At 41.2% G+C, this 24338-nt stretch overlaps 1 protein-coding gene across 1 annotated transcript in view; it reads left to right on the plus strand.

The window, feature by feature from the left end:
• Positions 1 to 24338, plus strand: part of LOC109100537 (calsyntenin-2-like) — a 228624-nt gene that overhangs the window by 190100 nt on the left and 14186 nt on the right. Inside the window, exon 9 of the mRNA XM_042777659.1 lies at positions 21489 to 21651. Within this exon, the coding sequence (XP_042633593.1) occupies positions 21489 to 21651 (163 nt within the window). The remainder of the gene's footprint in view (positions 1 to 21488; positions 21652 to 24338) is intronic.

Here is a 24338-nt window from a genome sequence, read left to right on the forward strand (position 1 = left end):
CCCTCTTGTAATATGGCAGGCCAAACCAAAGGTCATTGCTGGCCAACATTGGGTTAGTGGTGAATAATTACTTAAATTTTGATACATTTCTCACAACCATACAATGGGTTCATGAAACTTGCAACATATGATGCAAACGTAATCATATTAAATCTTTTAAGTTGTGTTTTCTTGTCTTTTTTTGGAGCTTGACAGCCCCTGGTGAACTGTTGTTGCATCTTAAACTTAGTGTATCTGTTCCGAGGTAAAATAACGTCTCGGTTACGTATGGTAACCCTCGTTCCCTGAAGGAGGGAACGGAGACGCCACGTCGGTGACCGACGAAAATGGGATATCGCTTCGATAGACCAATCTACTTCGAGTGTAAACTAAACGACCCAATGCACATTGGCATGCAATTATTGCATCCAGCTGCCGCTGATCACAGCGTGAGTATAATAAGGCAGCAGGTGCAATGCATACCAGGTTTTCGCTGAGGAGCCGAGCCGGAGACCCCGCAGCTCAGCAGTGTACAGCAACCATGGCGACGGGACGTGGCGTCTCCGTTCCCTCCTTCAGGGAACGGGGGTTACCATACGTAACCGAGACGTTCCCTTTCAGTCAGTCACTCTCGACGCCGACGAAAATGGGATCCCTACCAAAGTGCCATGGATGCTGCCCCTTCCAGTGCCCTGTGCGAGCCGCCTGCGCCCCCATTAGGTGTAGGCCGGGGCTCGGAACAACAAGTAGCTCCGATAACCATTGTCAAAGCACTACCTCACTGGGTGAGACTGGATAACACTGGGAAAACGTACCCGTTCCACTTGGAACAGGGACGCTGCGGAGGCTCCATCCTTCCCGAAGGAGGTCTCGGGAGCAAATACACATATAGCATCCGTTTAGGTGTATATGGAAAAATTTGAGGTGATTCAAACTCTCCTGGAAAGGCAGAAAGTCTGCCGGGGAAACACGCGCTCTAAGGCTATACCGTGGACTATACGCATACGAGTACCGCTTAGGTCTCAATATGGAACCCAGCCTTCCATGGTTCCCACGGATTCATCATGAAGGCCGGGCACCAGACATTCCGCATCCAGCTGCCTAGGGTGATGGAGGATCTCAACAGGGTCTACAGTACGGACACTCTGGAGCAGTTTAAGCAAGCCGACACTAACCGGGGCCTCTCGGTGCCACTACCCGTTTGAGGTGAGAACACAGGAGGATACCGGCTCTACACGAAGGCTATAGAACCTAGCGAACGTGTTAGGGGTCGCCCAGCCCGCAGCTCTACAAATATCTGTCAGCGAGGTGCCACGAGCCAGCGCCCAGGAGGATGCAACACTTCTTGTTGAGTGAGCTCACAACCTGAACGGGCAGGGCACACCCTGTGCCTGATAAGCCAGGGCTATGGCATCCACAATCCAGCGGGCCATCCTCTGCTTAGAGACGGCATTCCCCTTCTGCCGGCCTCCGTAACAGACAAAGAGCTGGTCTGAGGTCCTGAAGCTTTGTGTCCGGCCTACGTAGCATCTCAATGCTCGGACGGGACAGAGCAAAGCTAGGGCTGGGTCTGCCTCCTCCAGGGGCAGCACTTGCAGGTCCACCACTTGGTCTTTGAAGGATGTAGTGGGAATCTTGGGCACGTAGCCGGGCCGGGGCCTCAGTATTACCTGGAAGTCAGCCGGCCCAAACTCTAGGCACGAATCGTCGACCGAAATGCATGCAGGTCCCCTACCCTCTTGATAGAGGCCAGTGCAAGCAGGAGCAGAGTTTTCAATGAAAGAAACTTTGGCTCGACTGAATGCAAAGGCTCGAATGGGCCCTGCTGTAGTGATTTCAGTACCAGAGTCAGGTCCCAAGAGGGTATGGAGGGGGGCCGGGAAGGATTTAACCTCCCGGCCCCTCTAAGGAACCTGATGACGAGGTCATCCTTACCTAAAGACTTCCCATTCACGGGGTCATGGTACGCAGCAATAGCGGCAACCTGGACTTTGAGGGTGGAGGGAGACAGCCTTCGCTCCAGCCCTTGCTGCAGAAAGGAAAGCACAACCGGAATCGGGCATCTTCGGGGGTCTTCTCTCGGCGAGAAGAACACCACTCGACGAACAGGTTCCACTTCAAGGCGTAAGCGTGTCTCGTAGACGGTGCTCTTGCCGAAGTGATGGTGTTCACTACCTCCTGGGGCAGGTCACCTAGAACCTCCGCGTCCCGTCCAGGGACCAGACATGGAGTTTCCAAAGGTCTGGACGCGGGTGCCAAATGGTGCCCCGTCTCTGAGTCAGTAGATCCTTCCTCAGAGGAATCAGCCAAGGAGGGGCTGTCGCGAGGAGCACTAGTTCGGGGAACCAGGTCCGCGTGGGCCAATATGGCGCCACTAGCAAGACTTGCTCCTTGTCCTCCCGGACTTTGCACAGTGTCTGTGCAAGAAGGCTCACTGGGGGAAACGCATACTTGCGTAGGCCCCGCGGCCAGCTGTGTGCCAGTGCATCCCTGCCGAGAGTTCCCTCGGTCAGGGAGTAGAACAACTGGCAGTGAGCGGTCTCTGGAGAAGCAAACAGGTCTACCTGAGCGGCTCCGAACCGTCTCCAAATCAGCTGGACCATCAGGGGATGGAGTCGCCATTCTCCTGGGAGCATTGCTCGAGACAGCTCGTCGGCTGTACGGTTGAACAGGCCTGGAATGTGAATGGCACGAAGAGACCTCAGAACCTTCTGACTCCAAAGGAGGAGGTGGCGGGCGAGTTGTGACATGCGACGGGAGCGCAGACCACCTTGTCGGTTGATGTACGCAACGGTCGCTGTGTTGTCCGTTCGGACCAGCACATGCTTGCCTCGTAAGTGACCTTTGAGACGGTTCAAGGCAAGGTGCACTGCTAACAACTCTAGGCAACTAATGTGCCACTGCAGCTGCGGGCCCGTCCAAACCCCTGAGACTGCATGCCCGTTGTACGTGGCCCCCCAGCCGATGGTGGAGGCATCCGTGTAAACCACAGCATGCCCGGAGATCTGCTCTAGGGGCACCCCTGCCCTGAGAAACGCAAGATCTGACCACGGGGTGAGGGTTTGGCGACAGGCCGGTGTAACTTGGACCCGCTGAGTGCCGCGCTTCCACGCCCACCTCGGGACTCGGCCATAAAGCCAGTGCTGGAGCGGTCTCATATGTAACAGGCCGAGCTGTGTAAGTGCCGCTGCGGCCGCCATATGCCCCAGGAGCCTCTGAAAGAGTTTCAGTGGGACCGCTGTCCTGCTCTTGAATGTATTCAAGCAGGCTAGCACCGACCGAGCACGTTCCTCTATGAGGCGTGCTGTCTGTTCGACCGAATCCAACTCCATACCGAGAAAAGAGATCCTCTGCGTTGGCAAGAGTTTGCTCTTTTCCCAGTTGACCCGAAGGCCCAACAGGCTGAGGTGCCGGAGCACCAGGTCCCCTGTGTTCGCACAACTGATCCCGAGATTGTGCTAGTATCAGCCAATCGTCTAGATAGTTGAGAATACGAACACCCTGCTCTCTGAGGGGAACAAGAGCCGCCTCCGTGACTTTCGTGAAGACACGGGGAGACAGGGACAGCCCGAAGGGCAGGACCTTGTACTGATATGCCTGTCCTTCAGACGCAAACCGCAGAAAAGGTCTGTGGCGCGGAAGGATCGACACATGAAAGTACACGTCCGTCAGGTCGATCGCTGCAAACCAATCTCGGGGACGGACGCACCCGAAGATGCGTTTCTGCGTCAACATCTTGAACGGTAGCCGATGAAGGGCCCGGTTCAAAACTCGCAGATCCAAGATCGGTCGTAACCCACCGCCTTTCTTGGGTACAATGAAATAGGGGCTGTAAAACCCCGTCCTCATATCGGCTGGAGGGACCGGCTCTATCGCGTCTTTCGCCAGTAAGACTGCGATCTCTTCCCGCAGAACAGGGGCATCGGACGCTTTCACTGTAGTGAAGCGGATACCGCTGAACTTGGGGGGACGCCGGGCGAACTGAATCGCATAGCCGAGGCTGATGATCCGCAGGAGCCAGCGAGACGGGCTGGGTAGCGCTGACCAGGCGCTTAGAAACCGTACAAGCGGGACCAGCGGAACCACAGCCGTACCCGCAGTGGGGCAGCGAGGTCGAACACAGGGACCCATCTCGGGCGGCTTGTGAGCAGGCCTGAGTGTGGTGCGAGTGTGGGGTGCAGGGCTCACCTGGTTCCACGGGTTGGCAGAGGGTGCGTGAGTAGGGCCTTTGTTGACGCTCTCGAACCGCCCCGCTGCTGCCATCTGGCGAAGGAGGAGGATGAGTGAGGTCCGGTGTTTGGCCGTCCGCAACTCTCCGTGCCCTCCTGGGACCCAGAGACAGAGAAAACCGCTCTCTCGTCAAGACTTCCAGATTCTCCCCTGGCCCTCCTCCAGGGGAGGGAGAGGTGCTTTCACCATCCCCCAGAAAGCGGCTACCTCTCTCTGGGCCACCCGTCCCGGGGCCTCTTGCTCTTCCGCTCACCGCCAGGTTTGACAGGGGCTAGGACAGGTGGGGCGGCCTGCCTATGCCCAGCTCTACGGCGCCCTCTTGCTGGAGGCTGCTGCGGATGCGGCGCGGGAGCGGGTGGACGCAGGGGGCCGCCCTCGGTGACGAGCAGGCTGGGGCGTTGCAACCGGCGGACGGGTGGAGGCAGCAGCTGCCCGCCGGGCAGAAGTTGGACCACCTCAGACTGCTCCCGTGCAGCCGAGAACTGCTGGGCCAGGTTCTCAACCACGTCACCGAAGAGGCCGGTCTGGGACACAGGCATTAAGGAACTGATCTTTGTCGGCGTCCCTCATTTCAACCAGACTCAGCCAGAGATGGCGCTCCTGGACCACAAGCGTGGACATCGCACGACCCAGAGAATGCACGGTGACCTTCGTCGCTCGGAGCGCGAGGCCAGTGGCGGTTCTGAGTTTTCAGAACTTCTGGATCGTAACCACCCTCGTGCAGGTCCTTCAGTGCCTTGGCCTGGTGCACCTGCAGTAACGCCACAGCGTGTAAGGCAGAAGCAGCTTCCCCGCAAGCCATATAGGCACCGCCGGTTAGACCAGACGAATGCCTATAGGCCCGGGAAAGAAGCACCGGGTCTCCCCGCCAGCAGGAGGCAGACTTAGGACACACTTGCATCGCTACCCCCCCCCCGCTCCACTGGGGGAATCACCGAATACCCCTTCGCTGCACTGCCATCGAGGGTGGTGAGGGAGGAGGAGCCCACCAGCCAGTTTCTGGCAGTAAAAGGTGCCATCCACGACCTGGTGAGCTCGTCATGCACTTCCGGGAAGAAAGGCACCAGGGTGGGGCGCTGAAAACCAGCGCGCGCCACCTTGAGAAACCAATCATCCTGCCTCGAGGGCTCGGGACGCGGTGGAGATTTCCACTCGAGCCCTACCCTCTCGGCGGCCCGGGAAAGCATAGCTGTCATCTCCGGATCCAATTCAGGCTCCGCCACCGTCCCAGAGGGCAGCAGCACAGCTGAATCTTCATCTGACAGCTCTCCCTCCGATGCTGAGATCGACATCTGGTCAGGGGGAGGCCCACTGGATACCACTGGTACGCTCTTTGAAGAGGGCCCAGCGCGTTCCGTGGGTTACTCCTCTGGATCGGAGATGCAAGAGGAGTGATGGTCCCCAGAGGGTTGGTTCCCTGCGGGGTTTGCCACCACTATAATCCTCAAACCGCCCGTGCTACTGCTAGAAATGGTTTTCGTCTGTCGGCCGCCAGAACGAGCCCCAAATCGCGGCAGCGGCAACGGGACTCCGCCCCCTTTTTTGAAGGAAGCAGAGCCTGGTTCGCAGCTCCGAGACGGTCATCTTCCCGCAGAGAGAAGATGACTCATCCACGAAAGCTACCTCAGCGTGTTTGCCCAGACACGTGAGGCAGCAATCGTGACCATCACCCGTTGCCAGGTAACGACCGCACCCAGAAACGCACGGGTGATACGGCATCCTTATAAGGACGATCCGTCGTCTTTACAAAGACGCACCCATGAAGCTCTTTTAGAGAAATTTGCTCTTTAGGAAATGCTCTTTTAGTGCTGAGGCGCACAGGGAATTGGCCGCTTGCAACACGACAGGGGGTAGTGCAGCCTGAAGTGTGCAATCCACTCGACGCTGGAACGACCACCGCTGAAGCGCCGTCTCGCCAACACACGAAGCTTCCGAGAGCGTGCTGAACTCGTAGTTCACAGCAGACACAGTTGAGCAGAACGATACTAACGCTCGGCAAAGCTTGTTATGCATTGCACCTGCTGCCTTATTATACTCACGCTGTGCAGCTGGATGCAATAATTGCATGGCAATGTGCATTGGTTGTTTAGTTTACACTCTAAGTAGATTGGTCTATCGAAGCGATATCCCATTTTCGTCGGTCACCGACGTGGCGTCGAGAGTGACCGACTGAAAGGGAACAGCAGGTTCAAAAGATAGGTGAGTAAATAATAAAAATACATTTTTGGATAAACTTTGGATTTTGGGAAACTTTGGAAAAACTGAACCTATCATATAGCAATAAAGGTTTTGATCTAGTCCCTAACCTCCCCTCAGTGGCAGTGCACATAGTTCATCTGGTGTTTTCAGCAGGGCATGGCTTTATCTATTAAAATGAGCAATGCACCTTGAACGGTTGCACTGAATTAAAGCTATACAAAACGAACCGTCGTTAATTTCCAACAAACATAATAAAAAAGAAACACATCCAAAACCATCCACAAAGACCCAACAAAACATTGGAAACATACGAAAATACGCAAGGCGAATCATCCTTTAATGGCTCTTCAAACACTGGCTTAAATATATATCTAAAGATTTGTTTGCATCGACACTTCTGCTCATTGATTGGAGGTGTGTGTGTGTGTGCATGTACCGCCTTGACCAATCGGTACTGGTGTGGAAAAGCCTGTGCAGGCATGTCATTTATCCCTGTCTCGCTCAGATCATCGACCTGCACCTCTGCGGCAGAAAATTACACTCCGTCCTGTCAATATGACATTCATTGTACGCTTATCTACTCACAATTACACGCACCGCATCTGTGGCTTCCTTCGGCTATGCGCTTAAGACGCTGTATTGTTTTGTGTTAGATGGATTGCGTTCCATGCATGATCGCTTACTTGCTTTAATGAATACATGAAGACTTATAATGAGATCTCACAGAGGAGAATGTGCAGCTTATCGAATGCTGTAAAACTTGAACTATAGACAAATAGATGAGTCCCACTGGTGCTTAAAGCTAATATAAATCAGGGGAGGAACATGTGTCATTTGATGTTCCAGGTACTTACACAGATTTACAGCAAATACACACAAGTGTTGACATGTTTTGCAAAGCCATGTCATAATTTTTCCTTATTTTTAAATGTTTTTCCTCTTTTTTATGTATTTAAATATAAAGAACAGGTTACAAAAATGAATTCATTTTAATGGCAGCTGGTGCATGGAAAGTCGATGGATAATTATTATTTTTTTCACTATAATGTTGCTTCCAAAGGCTGTAGACTGTAGATTTATGAAAGCTCTAATATGTTATGACAGATCGCAAATTGTCTGTACCAGTAAGCATCCTGCTTTCCATTAATGTTTCAATTATTAATTTGTTTGCGAAATTCCACCCATTTGACAGTTCTTCCGATCATTGTAAAATAAGTCAGGCCTGCAAGTGGGCAAAAATCGCATTCATTCATTGATTGAAAGCCTAGTAATAAACTATCAGACTCAAAATGTATTTGAAAGTAATCTGTATTAAATTGTTATTACTTTAGATACATATACTGTACGTATATGCCTTTTGCATGTCATATTTGCATTGTGCATCATATTTTAAAGGATTGGGTGTTCAGTGTCGTCTCAAAACAATCACCATACTTATTGTATATGGCCACAAAACACAATGGTGAGATAAATTAAACTCAACACAATGTGAAACACTTTCCATTAGAATTTAAATGGATTGAAATGTCATTCGCTCCTGTACATGTTCTTATTATGCATATAAAGAATAGGGGAAGGAGTGCAGGAAGTCAGTAAAGTCAGAAAAGTTGCAAAACTATTGTGTTTTGTATTAGCTCTAAGCCTGTATTTGCATTCATGTTCTTTTCATGCCTCACGTCTTGCCATAATCAAAGCCTATTGTGTTGTACCTGAAGGCTGCTTTGCGCTGTGAAATAATCATGAGTCTCTGAATAATGCATCTCTACAGCTCTTTTTCCACATTAGCTGAACAAATTTTGCTCGTCCATCAGCGCCAGGCACCACCACCTCCTTTTACGACCATACACCCTTCCACAACTTTTCACCAAAAGCCACTTATGTGAGTGATGGAGAGGGTGAGGGAGAACCTAAAAACCACATCAGTTTTCACCTGACTTTCATCTACACCATTTCTCATTTTGCTTCTTTTTTTATTTTTGACATTCCAAATATAGCAGTATCAAAATATTCACAGTCTGACGTTCTTTTTTTGTGAGTGGAGGGAGGTGTTCCCTCCTTTCTCTTTCCCTCCTACTGCGTTTTGCTTCAAAGTAAATTTTGTACTCTGCTCCACCAGGAATACTTCACCTAGAGCTCTTGAGACACAAAAAGAATACCAATTTTCTTTTTGCAGCAAAAAAAAACTCATGGCAGTTTTTGGTGGCTTCTGATGTACATATGTTGAATTTTTGCGCACATGTGTTGCTTGTAGAAGTTGAAGGGATTGCTTTGCATGGTGATTGGTTGAGTGCGGCTGCAAGTCCTCATCCAGGAACAAGGATGTTCCCCTGCCTCTGAACCTTTTTCTGACCCACCTCGGTCCCAGTGCCATGCCAGTGTAATGGATTTGCATAAATAATGCAGGAGTGAGAAGAAAAAACTCTGAAAGAGTGCATGTACATGTTTGAGAAAAGATAGGGAGTGATAGATATATTGTGCATTGATATGCGTATGGCTTTAGAGGGCACGATGGAGGAACCAGGGTTTGAATTGGCACACATGTGGATATGAAAGTGTGCACATTTTGATAAACTGATGCTGAACTCCACGGCCCCCATCAGTCTCAGGCTGAATGGTGGGAGAGATTCGCTCCTCTATTCCTCTGATGACTTCCAGTGAGTTATTTTCCTGGCATTCACCCCCACACTTTCGATTACCCCCATCCATTCCCAGCCTCCTCCTCTTCCTTGCTCTATCCTAGCCTTTCACACTTCCTCTCTTTCTTCAAAAGCGTGTAAAGCACATAAGATCTGGAGGTGCATTTACGTTCACACTGCGAGCTTTAGTGCTCAGTTTTTTTTTTTTTTTTTTTTGTATAGCTATTCACATTGTTGTTTTAAATGTGGCTAATATCAGATTTCCAGTGTGATCAGATCATGGTTCTGAACTGACCGACATGCGCAAAAGAACAATACGAACAGGGTTGCCAGGTTTCACAACAAAATCTGCCCAGTTGCTTCTCAAAACAAGTCCAAAACTAGGGGGGTAAATACCACGTTAGTGGGGTCGCTTAAACCCACAGAGTTGAAAAAACAACCCACGGCAAAAATGAAAAAGTAGCCCAATTCCACTGGAAAACTGTGGACTTGGCAACACTTGCGCAGTGTGCTGCCATATGGAACTAAAAACGGAGGACATAAAGTAAGCAATTATTTGTTTACTTATAGTGTGATCTGCCACAGAAGCCAACAAAATTATGTGCAGGAAATATGAAAAATAAAGACAAGGATGTGACAGTAGAGAGCAGAGTTTTGAACATTTTTATGGTACATGCCCTCATTTTTCTTGTATATAGAGTTGCCATTGTAATACTTATGAGTTCTGACACATCACTGTACTTCCACTGACTATACCTTTTGCAACTGTCTTAATAACTTTGGTTAATGTAAAATATTTGAAGTGTCTCCCATGAGTACAGAATCATGATGAATGTTGATCTAGAGTGATGTAAAAGTTGCATCAATTCCGACTCTTCAGACTGCAGTCGCATTGCAAAACATCAGACCTGTATCGGATTTAGTACCACATATGGAAGTGGCACAAATCGGAATAAAAAAGATTAGATTCCATGTGGTTTTTGCTGTCATGAGAAACAAAGATCACATAGAAAAGAAGAAAACAAGAGTCACATATAAGCAAAAAAAATTGGATTTGGGACACATTTACAGTGTGAACATAGCCTTTGGTAAAACAGCTAGTGTCTGAGGTCAACAGCAGTATTTCTGCCATGTGAAAATGGCTCGGACTTAAACTCACATTAGAAATAAAAGCTAAAATGGCACAGGGTTGGGAATAAAAAAGGTTTCTGAGGGACTGGGATGACTTTGAAGTCTCTGAAAAGGTTGTGCGAGGCTATCGGCAACCAGCCTACATGTTTTACGCACATCAACACTCTTTGATTTCTCATTTTTTGTGTTTGAAAAATTGCGCAGGAGAACAACAACTGCTTATCATGATGTTTCATAATTTGAAACCTGGAGTTTGAATTTGTGCTTTCACTGAAGAACGAGCTCAAATTTTCCTTCAGAGACTCTTGTTTGTGTGTCTGTCTCTGTGTCCAACAGTGTTGAATTTCTAAACAGGTATGTGCCTTTGAGATGGTCCCAGGCTCATTAGCTGAGTATTTTATTGTCTCATTACGTTGTTTACAAGATGAAAAAATGCACACAGAAGTACGTACGCAAACACACGCTTGTGCAACTCGCTCAAAGTTTCTCCCTCACACACGCCTCCTGGGGAAACACAGGAGACACACAAACCTGAGGGTGTCATTATTGAGATACTAATGAGTTAGCAGCCGTGTGGCAGACTGCAGGGCTGCCAGTGCTCACTACTGTGTTATTAAAAAATCCACTTTTATACTAAACACTCCAACACCCACAGCGAGCAACCTAACCTAACCTAATTCAAGTGCAATGGACTGCCTTTAGATGTCAACATGTCGAAGGTGTGCATTCGAAATTGTTTTCTTTAAAATCTCTCTGCATGTGTCAATTACAGAAAGTACCATGAAATGAATGTACTTTTTTAATGGTGCAGTGTTAATAGGCAATATGCAAAATCCACCATGTCAATAACATGCATATGAACATGAAATTTTATATGAATCTTTCGCTTTCATAACATTACCTTGGTATGGCTGTAGTTATTTGGGTATGTACCATGATAATTGCATGGTATTCTTTGACGTGTCATGCTAATATCATTGGATGATCAGTAAACCATAAAAACAGTATGTGAATGTGAACTACTATGGTATATTAGACATGTTACCATGGTTATTCCATGATATTTTGGACATGTACCATGGTACTCTTAAAAAGTACACTTGAGTACTATAAAAATGGTACATAGAAGTACAATAGTATCTGATTTGTACTGTTTGTCAGCGAGTCTTTGAAATACCTTGTACTGTAAATACCTTGATATACACACCCAAAATATACCCGAAAGTACCACGGTACTACCATAGTATTTTGTTACATATGCAATGATAATACTATGGTATTCTTGGAAGTACTTTGGAATTACAATATAAATACTATGAGTAATCAGTTTCAGTACTATGGAATATACTGAAATTATCAAAGTATTACCATGTGATGCCATCACTGTACTATAGTACTGTTACGACCCTCTTAAAATGGTCTAGGGGTAAAAGGAGTAACATTCAAATTTTTGTGGTAAAACTGTAAATCTGAAGGAGGCAGCAAGATACAATGCAGAGACACCAGTTGTAAACAAATGTGATTTATTGTACAAAGTGAAAATCCAAATAACTACCAAAATATTTATAAGAATATATATCATTAAAGAGACAACCAATATGTACAAATATTTACAACTCAGAAAACAAAACAAAAGAACAATACAAAATCAACCCAAGAGAAAGAGGACGCTAGTGACGCCAAAAGAAAGAAAGAAACAAACACTTCTAACTTATTTTAAACCTCTAACCTAACTAAAGAAAAGAAAGCAAATCTTCAGCGCCAAGCACCATATACTTCCCTATCCTCAACTAATAGAAACCAAACATACAGGGGGTGGCGTTCACCTCCTTAACTAGGGTGTCTAAACAGATCGAGTTACCTAAATGTTGCACAATGGAAGTCGCACGACATCTTTCCTTTCCACCTTCCTCTTGGGTAAAGAGTAAACGTCCTGGAGCCTAAGCTCAGCAAAGCTCAAAGAGCAACGCCATCAAGTCACAAAGTGACTAAAACAAACAAAATAGCAAATCAAGAAAGAGGTAAGGTTCAAAAGAAAAATAAAATGTCAAAACAAACAAATTGAAATTTGACATAAAGAAACAAATCAAACCAAGAAACAAGTAATATAACAGCAAAACCCAGGAAGCAAAAGATGTCTTTGTTCACTTCCTTGCACGTCCTTTTATCTGCCGGTGGAAACTTTACTGGCACTGGATAGGTCGGTGTCACATTCATTAATGATGACTGACAGCTTCCAGAGCCAATCAGTAGACAAGGGAGGCGGCCTAAGAGATTGACAGTTAACAAGGAGAGAGAGAGAGCGAGAGAGAGCGAGAGCGAGAGAGAACACAGGCACATTTATGGACGTAACAAGTACCATCACAGTACTATGTAGTAATCTATGTAGTAAACTACCAACAAAATACTATATAGTAATAATAAAACATATTTCCATGGTAATACAGCACCACTGTTTTTGCACGTTCTATGATCATTTCATAGTATTCTTTGAATTACCCTGTACTAAATGGAAGTTGTGTGTGTGTGTTAACGTACTTTGGTGTTATGATTTGTTATGATCACAGTACCATGCTACCACGACATTACTGTTCTGTAATGGCAATTTAGGGTATCTTTCCCCCCTTGCATGCCTACGTTTGTGTGTGCATGCTTGTACTTGTATGTGAACCCTTATTACCATTGTCCAATTTCCACATATCTGTTACTGTAAAAACAATTTGCTCCTGCTCTTGGCTGCAAATAGATTAATTTACACAGTGTAGGCTCCAAATTGGGAAGCTTAGGAGAGGTCACTCTTTAGTTGACTTTTGTCCCCGGAGGGCACTGACTAATTCCTGCTCTAATTACTCACTCTGTCAGCCTGTAATTTATAGCCACCTTCCGGAGCACCGCAGGCCCGTCGCCACCTCTGTTAGCATGCCTGCCACCAAACAAACAACATCCGCAAAATACATTCACCACTACACACAGCAAGATGTGTCAGATTTCAGTCACAACACTTTTGTGTCTTAATCGTAATCAAATGCTGCCACGCTGGTCACCGTATTTTCCATGAGTGACATGTTTTGTGTGATTGGCTCATTAGGTCTGTGTTTGTGGTGCTTGGCTGTATTCATATTTGAATTGTGGCCACTGCATGAACTAAATTCACTTGATAAACAAGGTTTAAACATAGAATAGCAATCTTGCTCCAAATGAATCTTGCTTTAATGAATACTGAGAAAGTCATAGAGTCACCATGAAGGACATGCCTGCTGGGTTTTTCAGCTGTGGAACTTCAAACTAGCAATGTTCAGGTCTGTTCTCCTATAATTTGGATTATCTTTAACGAGGATCATCATGATGTTTTATCTGAACTCTGAATGCTAGGGTATGGCAATATTAAGTTATAGTTATAGTTACAGCCATAGTTTTAACTGAAATTGAATTATTATTTTTTTTTTTGCTTTATCCAAGGTAATTATTGTTTGTAATATTATTACATGTTATTATTATATGATCCTTTCAGATGAGGTTCATCAAAAAATATATATTTCTATATAGACTTTTTATGGTGTGTAGCCAAAAAAAACATGTAAACCTCTAAAAGATTTTAGGAATTTAATAAAAGCAAGGTGGATGTGGAAAATAATATCAGTAGGAGACTTTTACAGGTACAGGTTTGCCATTGTCCTCTCACAGCATGCATCTGCACATGGCCTTTTTCCTCTCATAAAAATAGTGTGTGTTTTAAGCTGCACTCAAGAGAAAGGGAAAAGGAATTGACAATCTTCATTGTGCCTTGGTTTTATATCTCATTTGTTACATGGTTACTTATTTGGTTTCATTCTGACAGGGAAAGTTATCTCTTGTTGTGTTTGTGTCAAAAACTAAAATCTTATTATTACTCTGGTGACCAGTTTTGGAAATTAACTAACTAAAATTAGCAAAGCTACTAATTTAACTACAATATTTAATAAAGCTTTTAATGGCCAATGTGGCAAAAGCTTAGAAAAAAATAACTCTGAGTCATTTTATTAGCAGCATTCCCAGAAGTCCATATGTTGCCTGTTCTTTGTTTTATTTAAATATTAATAAATTGGTTAGTTATATATTTTCATTTTTCATTTTTTTATTTTTTAGTATCATTACATTTATGTGTTCAAATCAATGCTGTCACCATAACTGAGATCCTTATTGTTTTTGTACTGGATAAATACTGTAGTAATTTTGAGACAAATTTTAGAGATTGCCCCCTAAAATTAAGTTGTGTTTCAGTGGTTTTAGTGTAAGCAAACTTCTGTTTTAAATTATGAATGACTTCCAAAGTTGCTTCTAGAATCCAGGGGGTCTCCTGTGCAGTTATTTCATTTTGTGCAGTTATAGCTCACAATTGTATAGTGTTTTAAGAACAAATCCAACACAAAGCGTTGTCCACTTGCTTTGTGTTACTTTACTTTCTCTTTCCAAACTCTCTTTCCTCACTGCAACTGATCATTTGTGTCTGCCCTGAGCAAAGCCACAGTCAGACCCTCCGTCCACATATACATCAGAAGCCACTTACACGGTACAGCCAATATCACGGCCCACTGCAGATCTCAAACCTGCTCTGCTGGATCAGTCACTGATCTCTCCTGTATCATCTCGGCCAAAGAACTGTCATTTGTATTTGTCATTGCAATAAGGCAAATTACAGTGCTTGTTTTCTTCTCTTCACAGCGGACTGGACACCGAGCTTAGATTTTCATTTGAAAGTGGATGCTTTAAAGTGTCTCTTTCACTGACTTTCTCAGTAAGAGGTGCACGGTGTAATTGAATTCTATAGGGATGTCCAAGTCAAGTATGAGTGTCTGGCTGAGCTCCATCTGCTGTGGTAAATAATAGCTGTGAGAGAGTATCAGTGCGCAGGTGTCCTGAAGATCTCTTTATGCTTCCAATAGTTGCGTTCCTGGTTTCTGAAGATGAGTAGGCAGGTGTGTTGATAATAGTGCCAAGCATGTGCTAGTCGGCACAGCATCAAACTTCCCTAATCAATTATCCAGAGTGTCCTTTGCTGACTTGCATGAGGGTGATTGGAAAAGCAGTTACTACTATCTGAAGATCTTTTCCAACCTTGCACACTATGAGCTTTATCTCCATCTACTGATTTGCAAACGTTTCTTCCTAGTAATCTATTATGAGATGTGTATCTACACCTCCAAAAAAAAAGAGAGGAGAGAAAAAGCACTTCTTCACTTGTATTTTTGCCATTCTGTATATAAAACAAATCCTTCTTCCCACAAGGCCATTTGAGGGAGCAGATGATGGAATAGATAAAGCAGCTCCTAAAATTAGCTTAATCTGCTGTTCAATCAAGGAAATAATGAAACCTTAAATTGCACATCCCAATTCGGCTCTCAGTTATAGAGTCCCTGGACTCCTTGATTAAATGCCACCTCCGAAATGTTTTCTGCGGTAGCCGTTTATTCTTTCCAAATTTTTTGTCCACCTCTCTTCCTTTGAAGAAAGACATGGCGGCATTCCAGGAGCAGGGAGAGAGCGTTATTATATGCTGTGTGAGTGTTAGTTAGAGATAGACATGGGTGATATTGCAAAGACATAATAAAATGTAATATATTACATCCTTTTGACAATAAACAAGATGTCTTGATGTTGATTTTCCTTGAAATTACTGAAGTTTTCTTTCCTGTGTTGACATGTTGACCTATAGAAACAAGAAATCAGGATGAGATGTATCGAAGGGCCATAATTTGCTTTGCTATGTGGTATTGGGGGAGGGAAAGTTCCCATTTCTAGAGAGCATTTTATTGGAAATAAACTGGGAAATATGCCTATGACTGCTGGGTGATTCATTAATAATAATCATGGACTAAAATCCAAAAGTGCCATTTTGATCGAAGGAAAATAGTGGGAAATGATTTGATTATTTAGATGGAAAGTGTGTAATTTAAGACTTATAAATCTAGTATATAAATCATTTTAATATATAAAAAATTCCACATGAAGACTTCCATTTTTTATTGTGATGATACAAACAAGTCTTTAAATAAAAGAACTGATTCATAAAAAATAATTAGCTGTGTTTCGGCTAATGATGGTTAAATCAGAGATAATATCTTTATGCCAAAGTCTTTATGCTCTCTTCTGATTATGATTAAAATCATGCATGGTGTTGCTTAAAAATGCTTTTGTCATCATTAAAAGAGTTGAATAGTAACTTTAAAACATATGTTCTGAGCATATTTTTAAAAAATATATATACCCAAAAAATAAAACCCACTCCTTGTAAAAATGTATTATTGTATTCAGCAATGATGTTACATTGATCAAAAGTGATAGAATTCTGTTTAGAATAAATGCAGTTTTTTTTTATCCTGAAAAAAAAGTATCACACTTTCCAGAATAAAAAGGCATCATAATTAGGCAGCACAACTTTTTCCAGCATTGATAATAAATCAGCATATTAGAACGACTTCTGAAGGATCATGTGACACTGAAGACTATAATAATGGCAGATGAAAATTCAGCTTAGCGTCACATGAATAAATTATATTTTAAAGTATAATAAAATACAAAACCATTATTTTAAATTCTAATAATATGTCTCAATATTACTGGTTTTGCTGTATTTTTGATCAAATAAATGCAGCCTTGATGAGCACAAGAGATTTCTTAAAAAAATAAAAAAACATTAACAATCTTACTGATATATATGTATGAGTGTGTGTGAGTGAGTGTCTCACCCAACCCTATTAGAGAGCAGCATCTCAGTGTATTGCAAGCCTTATCTGAGCAGCAGCACAAGCCTGCAAACACAATGCATTAATGTTGAATGAGGAACAGGCCTGTACCGCCGTAGCCTGTAAGGCATTTCTCTCCTGCAGCCAACATGACACAATGATGCTTGCACATGTAGAAAGAGATGTATAGTTCTAGGTGTTTGTGTTGTAGCTCTCACTTATTGTCACACATTTATTTGTTTGCTCTGAAGGTTGTGGATGAAGTTTGTTGACGGGAACAGATTAAAAATGTTAGGAGCAAAAAAACGAGAAGAACGAGCGAGGGATGGGGGCGGAGGAGAAGGCCAAATATAAGCATGTTTTAATCCTTGGCGGCATGCGCCTTTGTGTGCTGAAACAGCCAAAATCATCTCCTGTCAGACCAAAATTAATGCTCCATGTGTGTGTTTCATTACCAGCAAAGCATGCACATGCTCACACAGCACCGTGTTCTATTTGTTCCTCAGCGGACATGTAATAAGGATGAGAACGGACAGAGACTGCAGAGGTTAACATGCCATTAGTGCTGTTGTGAATGGCAGTCGAAAGCATGAGCAGTCTGTTTAGAATAGAGATGGGATATGGTGGTCAACTAGATGGCCAACAATTTATAAATTTGTGATGTTAATTAGTTTTACATTTCTTTGTTTTTTTATTTTTAATTATTATTATTAATTTTTTTACAGCAGCTCTTGAAACCTTATTTCAGAGACCCCACATATAAAATATGAATGAATGCAATGATATTTCACTGTAAAAAAAAAAGAAAAACTGCCATGTTTTTTTTCTATTTATTGTATTTTTTTTTTTTTTTTACAGTTTGTTTTTGAGTTTTTTTAGTTCAGTTTGATTAATATAATTTTAAGTTAAATTATGAAATTTTTATTTTCACAAATTTAAAAATAATGCAACACTTTTGGGAATTAATTTATTCATTCATTCATTCCAGATTGAAAATATATGGAAGTTATTGAATTATTTAGATATAAAATATATCATTTAAGTTTTAAATTACATGTACAATCTGATAAAAAATAAATAGGCCAAATTTTTTCCACACGTTAACATATGAAAAATGCCATACAATATTGTCTTCCATGAACAAATTCATTATTCCATTCATAATTAGTACCATGAACTACTTATGAAATGTATATTTATTTTTCACAAACATAAAAACCAACCCTTTTGGTAAAGTTTATTATTATTATTATTTTATTCATTCAATTTAAAGCAGCATTGCTGTATCCACATTGTTATTTTCAAAATAATACTTTTGACTGTTGTGGTTTTGTTTTTTCGTTGAACATCTCGGCAATTGTTTGACTTTTAAAAATGTGTCTTGAGACCCCTTTGTTCTGGTCCATTCTGTTGTGCTTCATCTAGTTTTTTGTTTTATATATTTATTTGAAAAGAAGAATGCATTTTTTGTTAATGGCCCCTAAGAAATAAACATCTGATATGTAGTTTTGCACATCCTTAGTTTAGTTTAGACATGTAGATGCAGAAGGGAAGTTCAGTGTTGTATTAATTGGTTGATACATGTGGAAGTGCCCATCTCCAAAAATTTGATGAACAGTTTTTCATATTTGCTATTTACATATTTTGCTTATGGCTTTTTGCACACAATTACATTGCAGTTAACAAGCTTCAAGTGTTGTTCACACACTGTTACACACTGCAGGCTATCCGTTTTCATACTCTGAACAGAAGAAGGTTTTTAGAGAGCCGTTGCTTGAGCTGTTTAATTAACCAGCGCTAATGCTGCTGTTTTCATGCCTCACTGACACTGGACATTGACTTAGGCTTTCTAAATTGCACAAGCTTATTTTTGCATTTTTATTTCTGGATTTTTTTAAGAGTCTTTTTTCTTCTTGTTGTTGTTCTTTAATGGGTTGGCAACACATAATTAAAATTTTTGCTCTCTTCTGAGAAATCAGCAGGTATTCCATTATAACCTAAATCCTTAGTTAACACAGTCCTTGTAAAAATGGTATGTGCAACAAGAGTTATATTATATTATATTATATTATATTATATTATATTATATTATATTATATTATATTATATTATATTATATTATATTATATTATATTATATTATATTATATTATATTATATTATATTATATTATATTATATTATATTATATTTTGCAAGGTGTTGAAATCCCAACCTGACAATGCCAGCCAACAGCCAGTGATCGGCATGCAATTTCATTTAATTGACAGTTTTATTTCATAATATCCCAGAATGCCTCTCATGGTCCTGTATTTTAACACAAGTGCCCAATTTAAAAAATGGCCAAGAGACTGAATGGCACTTTGTGTTGAGTGTGTGTGTATCTGTGTGTCTTGTTTGTGACATTGAAAAGGGCAGATAAAGGTTAGACTGATTGAAGGATATTCCTGCAGAAAGAAAGGAAAAATATAGAGGTTTTTGAAGAGTCCAGTGAGATGGAGATAAAGAGAATATCTATTCTAGAAAAGGAGAGATAAGAGAACGAGAGGAATAGAGGTGTGGAGTGAGATCCGTCCCCAGAGGCAGTGGTTAGACGGAGAGAAAGAGTTTCTCTCTGGAGACCTGGGCTCTTCCTCCATTAACTCCCCTCTGCAGAAGCTCAGCATCATCCACCCAGGCAGCTGCAGTTCCATGTGGTGCTCTCCATGGCCGCATGTGGAGTATGAAAAAGAAATTTAACTGAATACTAAAAAATTAACATTACTAAACAAACTGTTCTCTAATAACCACCAATCAATTTCTTAAAAATATAAAAAAATCAATATTTATTAACTCATGTTTTGAATAGAAACAAATGTTTTTACTGAGTAGTTTAAATTTTAGAAATTGTGTTAGAAATTTGTGATTTTTTTTTAATATTTCTATTTAGCTTTATTTATTTTTAGTTGTTTTTAAGTTAATCTTGACAATCTTATTGTGGCACTGATTCAAAAAAAAGTAAGACCCATTACTATGGTAAGTGTCATTCATTTGCATTTCTGTTCACACTGTGTTCACACATGGCACAGCACAGTGGAACAGTGTCTCACGAAAGGAAAAGTTTAATTGTTTTTAACTTTATCTTGACAATGTGACACTGATGCAAAAAAAAAGTTAGACACATATATTACAATATGCAAATATTAACAGAAGAATGTATTGTGTGTCGGTTGCCCATTATGTCCAATCTATCAGTATTCCTGTTTGCTATAAACCAACTGAAGCTCTATTTGATTGTTAATTTAAAAAGATTCTGTTATGTAAAAAGCTTCCTTTAAAAAATACAACTTCTTGTAGCAGCTAAGCAGTTAGCACAACACATGTGGAGCTGTGGTGTTCATGTGACCAGCGCAAGTTTAAAATTGGCTTGTGTTGTTTACCAGATCTCCTTCCCCCATCTTCTCACCAGCAGTTCCTGTCCTCTTTCATTTATTCCAACAAATAAAGTTTCAAAAGATCAAAATAATACAAGTTATTGGCACTGTGGCTTTTAAAGTTTGAAAGAGGCAATTAAATGTGGCTGGGATCTTTAAGCCTGTTTCACCATTCTGACTCTCAGAGTAGCAGAAGGCAGTCAATTCTCAGCATTTATATATTTTTCTAATAGGTTTGCTTTTAGTCCTTTCTTTAACAGTGACTACAGTTATTAACTATGACTGTGTAAATTCTATAAAAAATAAATAGCAAAGTGTAGAAGAACTTTAAATGGCTCTGATTGGTTTGCTTTGATATGTTAAAGTGATCTGATGTTTCTCATACTCATACATCTTTGTCCCTATAATTAGCGTCTGATCATAATTAAACTTAATTAATGTAACAGGATAGATGACAAATGATGAATAGTATAGCTAATGGTGGCAAATTAAGTTAAATATCCGTTTCATTAAGAGCACATGAACGTGAAATGAAAACCTAATGTTAGTTATCTTAACCTGTAGAAGCACAGATATTATTCAGATAAGAACTCAAACCTGATGGACTGACTGGAATTGTTCCTTATATATAGCAACATTGTGTCCCTGTAGTTTGTAGTTTAGACTGACCCCAACAAGATTTTGGGAAAGTTTTATTCTGAATTTTAACTACAAGGTGAGGTATGTTTGTTTAAGGTATTTATTTTATTTTATTTTATTTTATTTTATTTTATTTTATTTTATTTTATTTTATTTTATTTTATTTTATTTTATAGTTGATTAGAGGTTGGTTCATTTAGGGAATCGTTTGTTTTGTTTTGTTTTTCAATGTGTGTCCTACCATGAGCATTGCATTTTTAAGATGATGTGTCAGTTTAAAAACTAAACTTTATAAAACACATTTAAGGACCAGTATTCTTTTCAGTTTCATATGCATAAAATACATACATACATACATACATACATACATACATACATAAATTAATAAATAAAGTCTCTTAAGAAGTGAATCCTATTGGGGTCAGGTTTAACTCAAAATCATATTACTTATAAGTCGACTGATTGGTCAAGTAGCGATTTTGAATGTATATTGATTTGCCCTGTTAACTAAATTTAAACTTGTTCTGTTTCTCATCTCCAGATCTGTGATAAAGAGTGGCATTATTATGTCATCAATGTGGAGTTTCCTTCAGTGACGCTCTTCGTAGACGGAGTGACATACGAACCCTACCTTGTGACAGACGACTGGCCTATCCACCCCTCTGAGATCGATGTACAGCTAACCGTAGGTGCCTGCTGGCAAGGTGAGACCTGAAGGAACTGTTGTTTTGATTACCCTTTGAAAAAGACGATCGATAAAATGAAACGGCGGCATAATTGTGGTTTGGACGACCCAGACATAGGAGATGATGAATCAGCATCCACCAATTTTGAGATGTGATCAGATAGCCTCAGACTTCAGAGAGGGTGTGACTAAGAGATATCTACATTATTGATATGACAGCGTGAGCATGGGAGCGGTGGTTCGAATACCAAGAGAGAGGCAATGTGTTTGGCCTCAGGCTACCCGGATTCCTCATTTAATGAAAGATACTCAGGCGTGAAAACATCAAAAAAGAAACACGGCCTGTCAATTTCAGCCTTTTGAAATGGAGCTAATGATCGCATTTGAATGGAGAGACTGTCCTTAACATCGCTTTCATGAGCTAAATAATTAAACAAGCCTCTGAGAGAATGGAGTCACGGCTAAGTCATTGTTTTAGGCAACGAGGTCCTAAGTTCCGAGTCTTCAGCATTATTTTACATTTCTTTTCATCTGTGCTGATTGCGGATTATTCTCTCTTTTTCACTGGCTTTTATTTGTGATTTTTTTTTTCTTTTTTAGAAGAGGCCCATAGTAAGGATTAAGAGCCCTGAATGGGGGACAAGTTCACTTGTCATTACATCCCAATGAAGCTGGTCTAAGCTCCACTAAACCGCAACTGATAACTTTTCAAGCCATTAGCGGGCAAGATTGCTTCTCACACCCTGTCCATTTTCAGTCCATGCAATCAACAACGTAGCAACAAACTACCACATAATGGAAAGCGGGGATGGTATTTGTTCAGGCCAAATTGAGATCCTTGTCGTTTTTAGAGTAGAAATGGGGTTTGGTGGCCATTGTCTTGACGAGACATCAAATAGGATTATCTGCTTTTTTCCTAGAGCTTTGTTAGCACATTAACTGATCCATTATGTAACTTATATGCGTTTAATGTTAAAAAAAAAAAAAAATTCTACACTGTTCAAAAGTTCTGGATTATAAAATGTTTTTTAGGCTGAATTTATTTGATCAAAAATAAAGTCAAAAACCATAATAATTGATATAATATTACAATTTTAAATAACTGTTTTCTGTTTTAATATATTTCAATGTCTTTTATTCCTGTGATGGCAAAGCTGTATTTTCAGCAGCCATTAGTCCAGTCTTCCGTGTCACATGATCATTTAGAAATCATTCTAATATGCTAATTTAGAGCTCATTTCTTCTTCTTCTTCTTCTTATTATTATTATTATTGGTTGTTAAGCTTTATAAACCAGTGAGATTTGTGAAAGTGTATTTTTCAGGATTCTTTCATGAACAGAAGGTTCAAAAGAACTGCATTTATTTGAAATAGATATAAATAAATCTTTTGTACAATTATACATTTATTTACTGTAATTTTTTTATCAATTTAATGCATACTTACTGAATAAAAGTATCACTTTCTTTAAAGATAATATCCCAACATTTTGAATGATATGGGTTTTTTTTTTTATTTATTAAAAAAAAAAGAAATGTATTAAGTGTTAAAGAAAAAATTATTAATATTTTCCCCAAAGGTGTAAATTCTGTTATCATTTGGTAAACAAGAAATGAGCATAAAAGTATCCTTAAAAATAATCACATTCCTTGTTCCTTGAAGAATAAAAGCAAATAAAAAAGTTTTTAAAAGACTGCTCTAAAATAAGCATGTATAAAGGCCTTTACTGAGCTGCTTCTTCTCAGTAACATATGACTATTTTTGATTATAATGAGAAATCAGATGTTCTAATCTAAACATAAGGTCATGACCATGCCTTTTCCACAGGGCTCAGGATGTGTTCTGCTTGTTATTGTCTGTCATGCAGCTATTGATCGATACAGATGTGACGTGACAGCTCTTATATCCCATGCAATGACTGCAGTCTCATTAGTGCTTTTGTCCTTTAGGGGGAGCATGAATGAGAATGCAAATGTTCCTCTACTGTTTCATCTGTGGAATAACATTTAACTGATAACATCTGTCAACTAAATAATTTAAAAACAGGAGCAATTAAGCATTGGAAGCACAGACCCTCATTGTGAGGCTTTAGGAGTGACAGTATGTGCTGCATCTGGAGCTATTAGACTCCCCAAATCTGCCAGCTCATCAGTCAGGGATGTATGGGAGGGAAAACAATGAGTGTTATTGGCAACAGGTATTGCCCTTACTCTAACTCCCTCACATTTTTTATAAAGGCGTCTGTTAAGCAGGTCAGCGTGACCATTTGTGACATTTATTGAATGAATGAACGAAAACATGCTGTCACTGAGGAAAGAATGAAAAAAACAGATCACCATGTGGTATGCAAGTAAATGCAGGACAGAAGACCATTAGCAATTTACTATGCAGCTATTACACGATGTCATCATAATTGGTTAGATTATGACTTAGATTAGACTTGGTTCTATCCATCAGTTGTTGATTGGATGGAGGCAGATCTGAATGTGAGCTTGCAGATGGTTGGTAGAAAGGGTCAGGTTTTAAGCAGATTCAATGATTGGAGAAGTCTGGCATACGTCACACTTAAGGATGAAATTATCTATGAAAACTTTGAATAAAACCTACTTAAATGTTTTGAGTAGGATTATTTGCATAAATTTGTATTTAAAGGTGCTGTATGTAAGTTTTTGACTCTACTAAAGCATAAAAATACCATAATATGTTG

Source organism: Cyprinus carpio, chromosome A2 (genome assembly GCF_018340385.1).
Source record: "Cyprinus carpio isolate SPL01 chromosome A2, ASM1834038v1, whole genome shotgun sequence".
NCBI classification, from domain to species: Eukaryota; Metazoa; Chordata; class Actinopteri; order Cypriniformes; family Cyprinidae; genus Cyprinus; species Cyprinus carpio.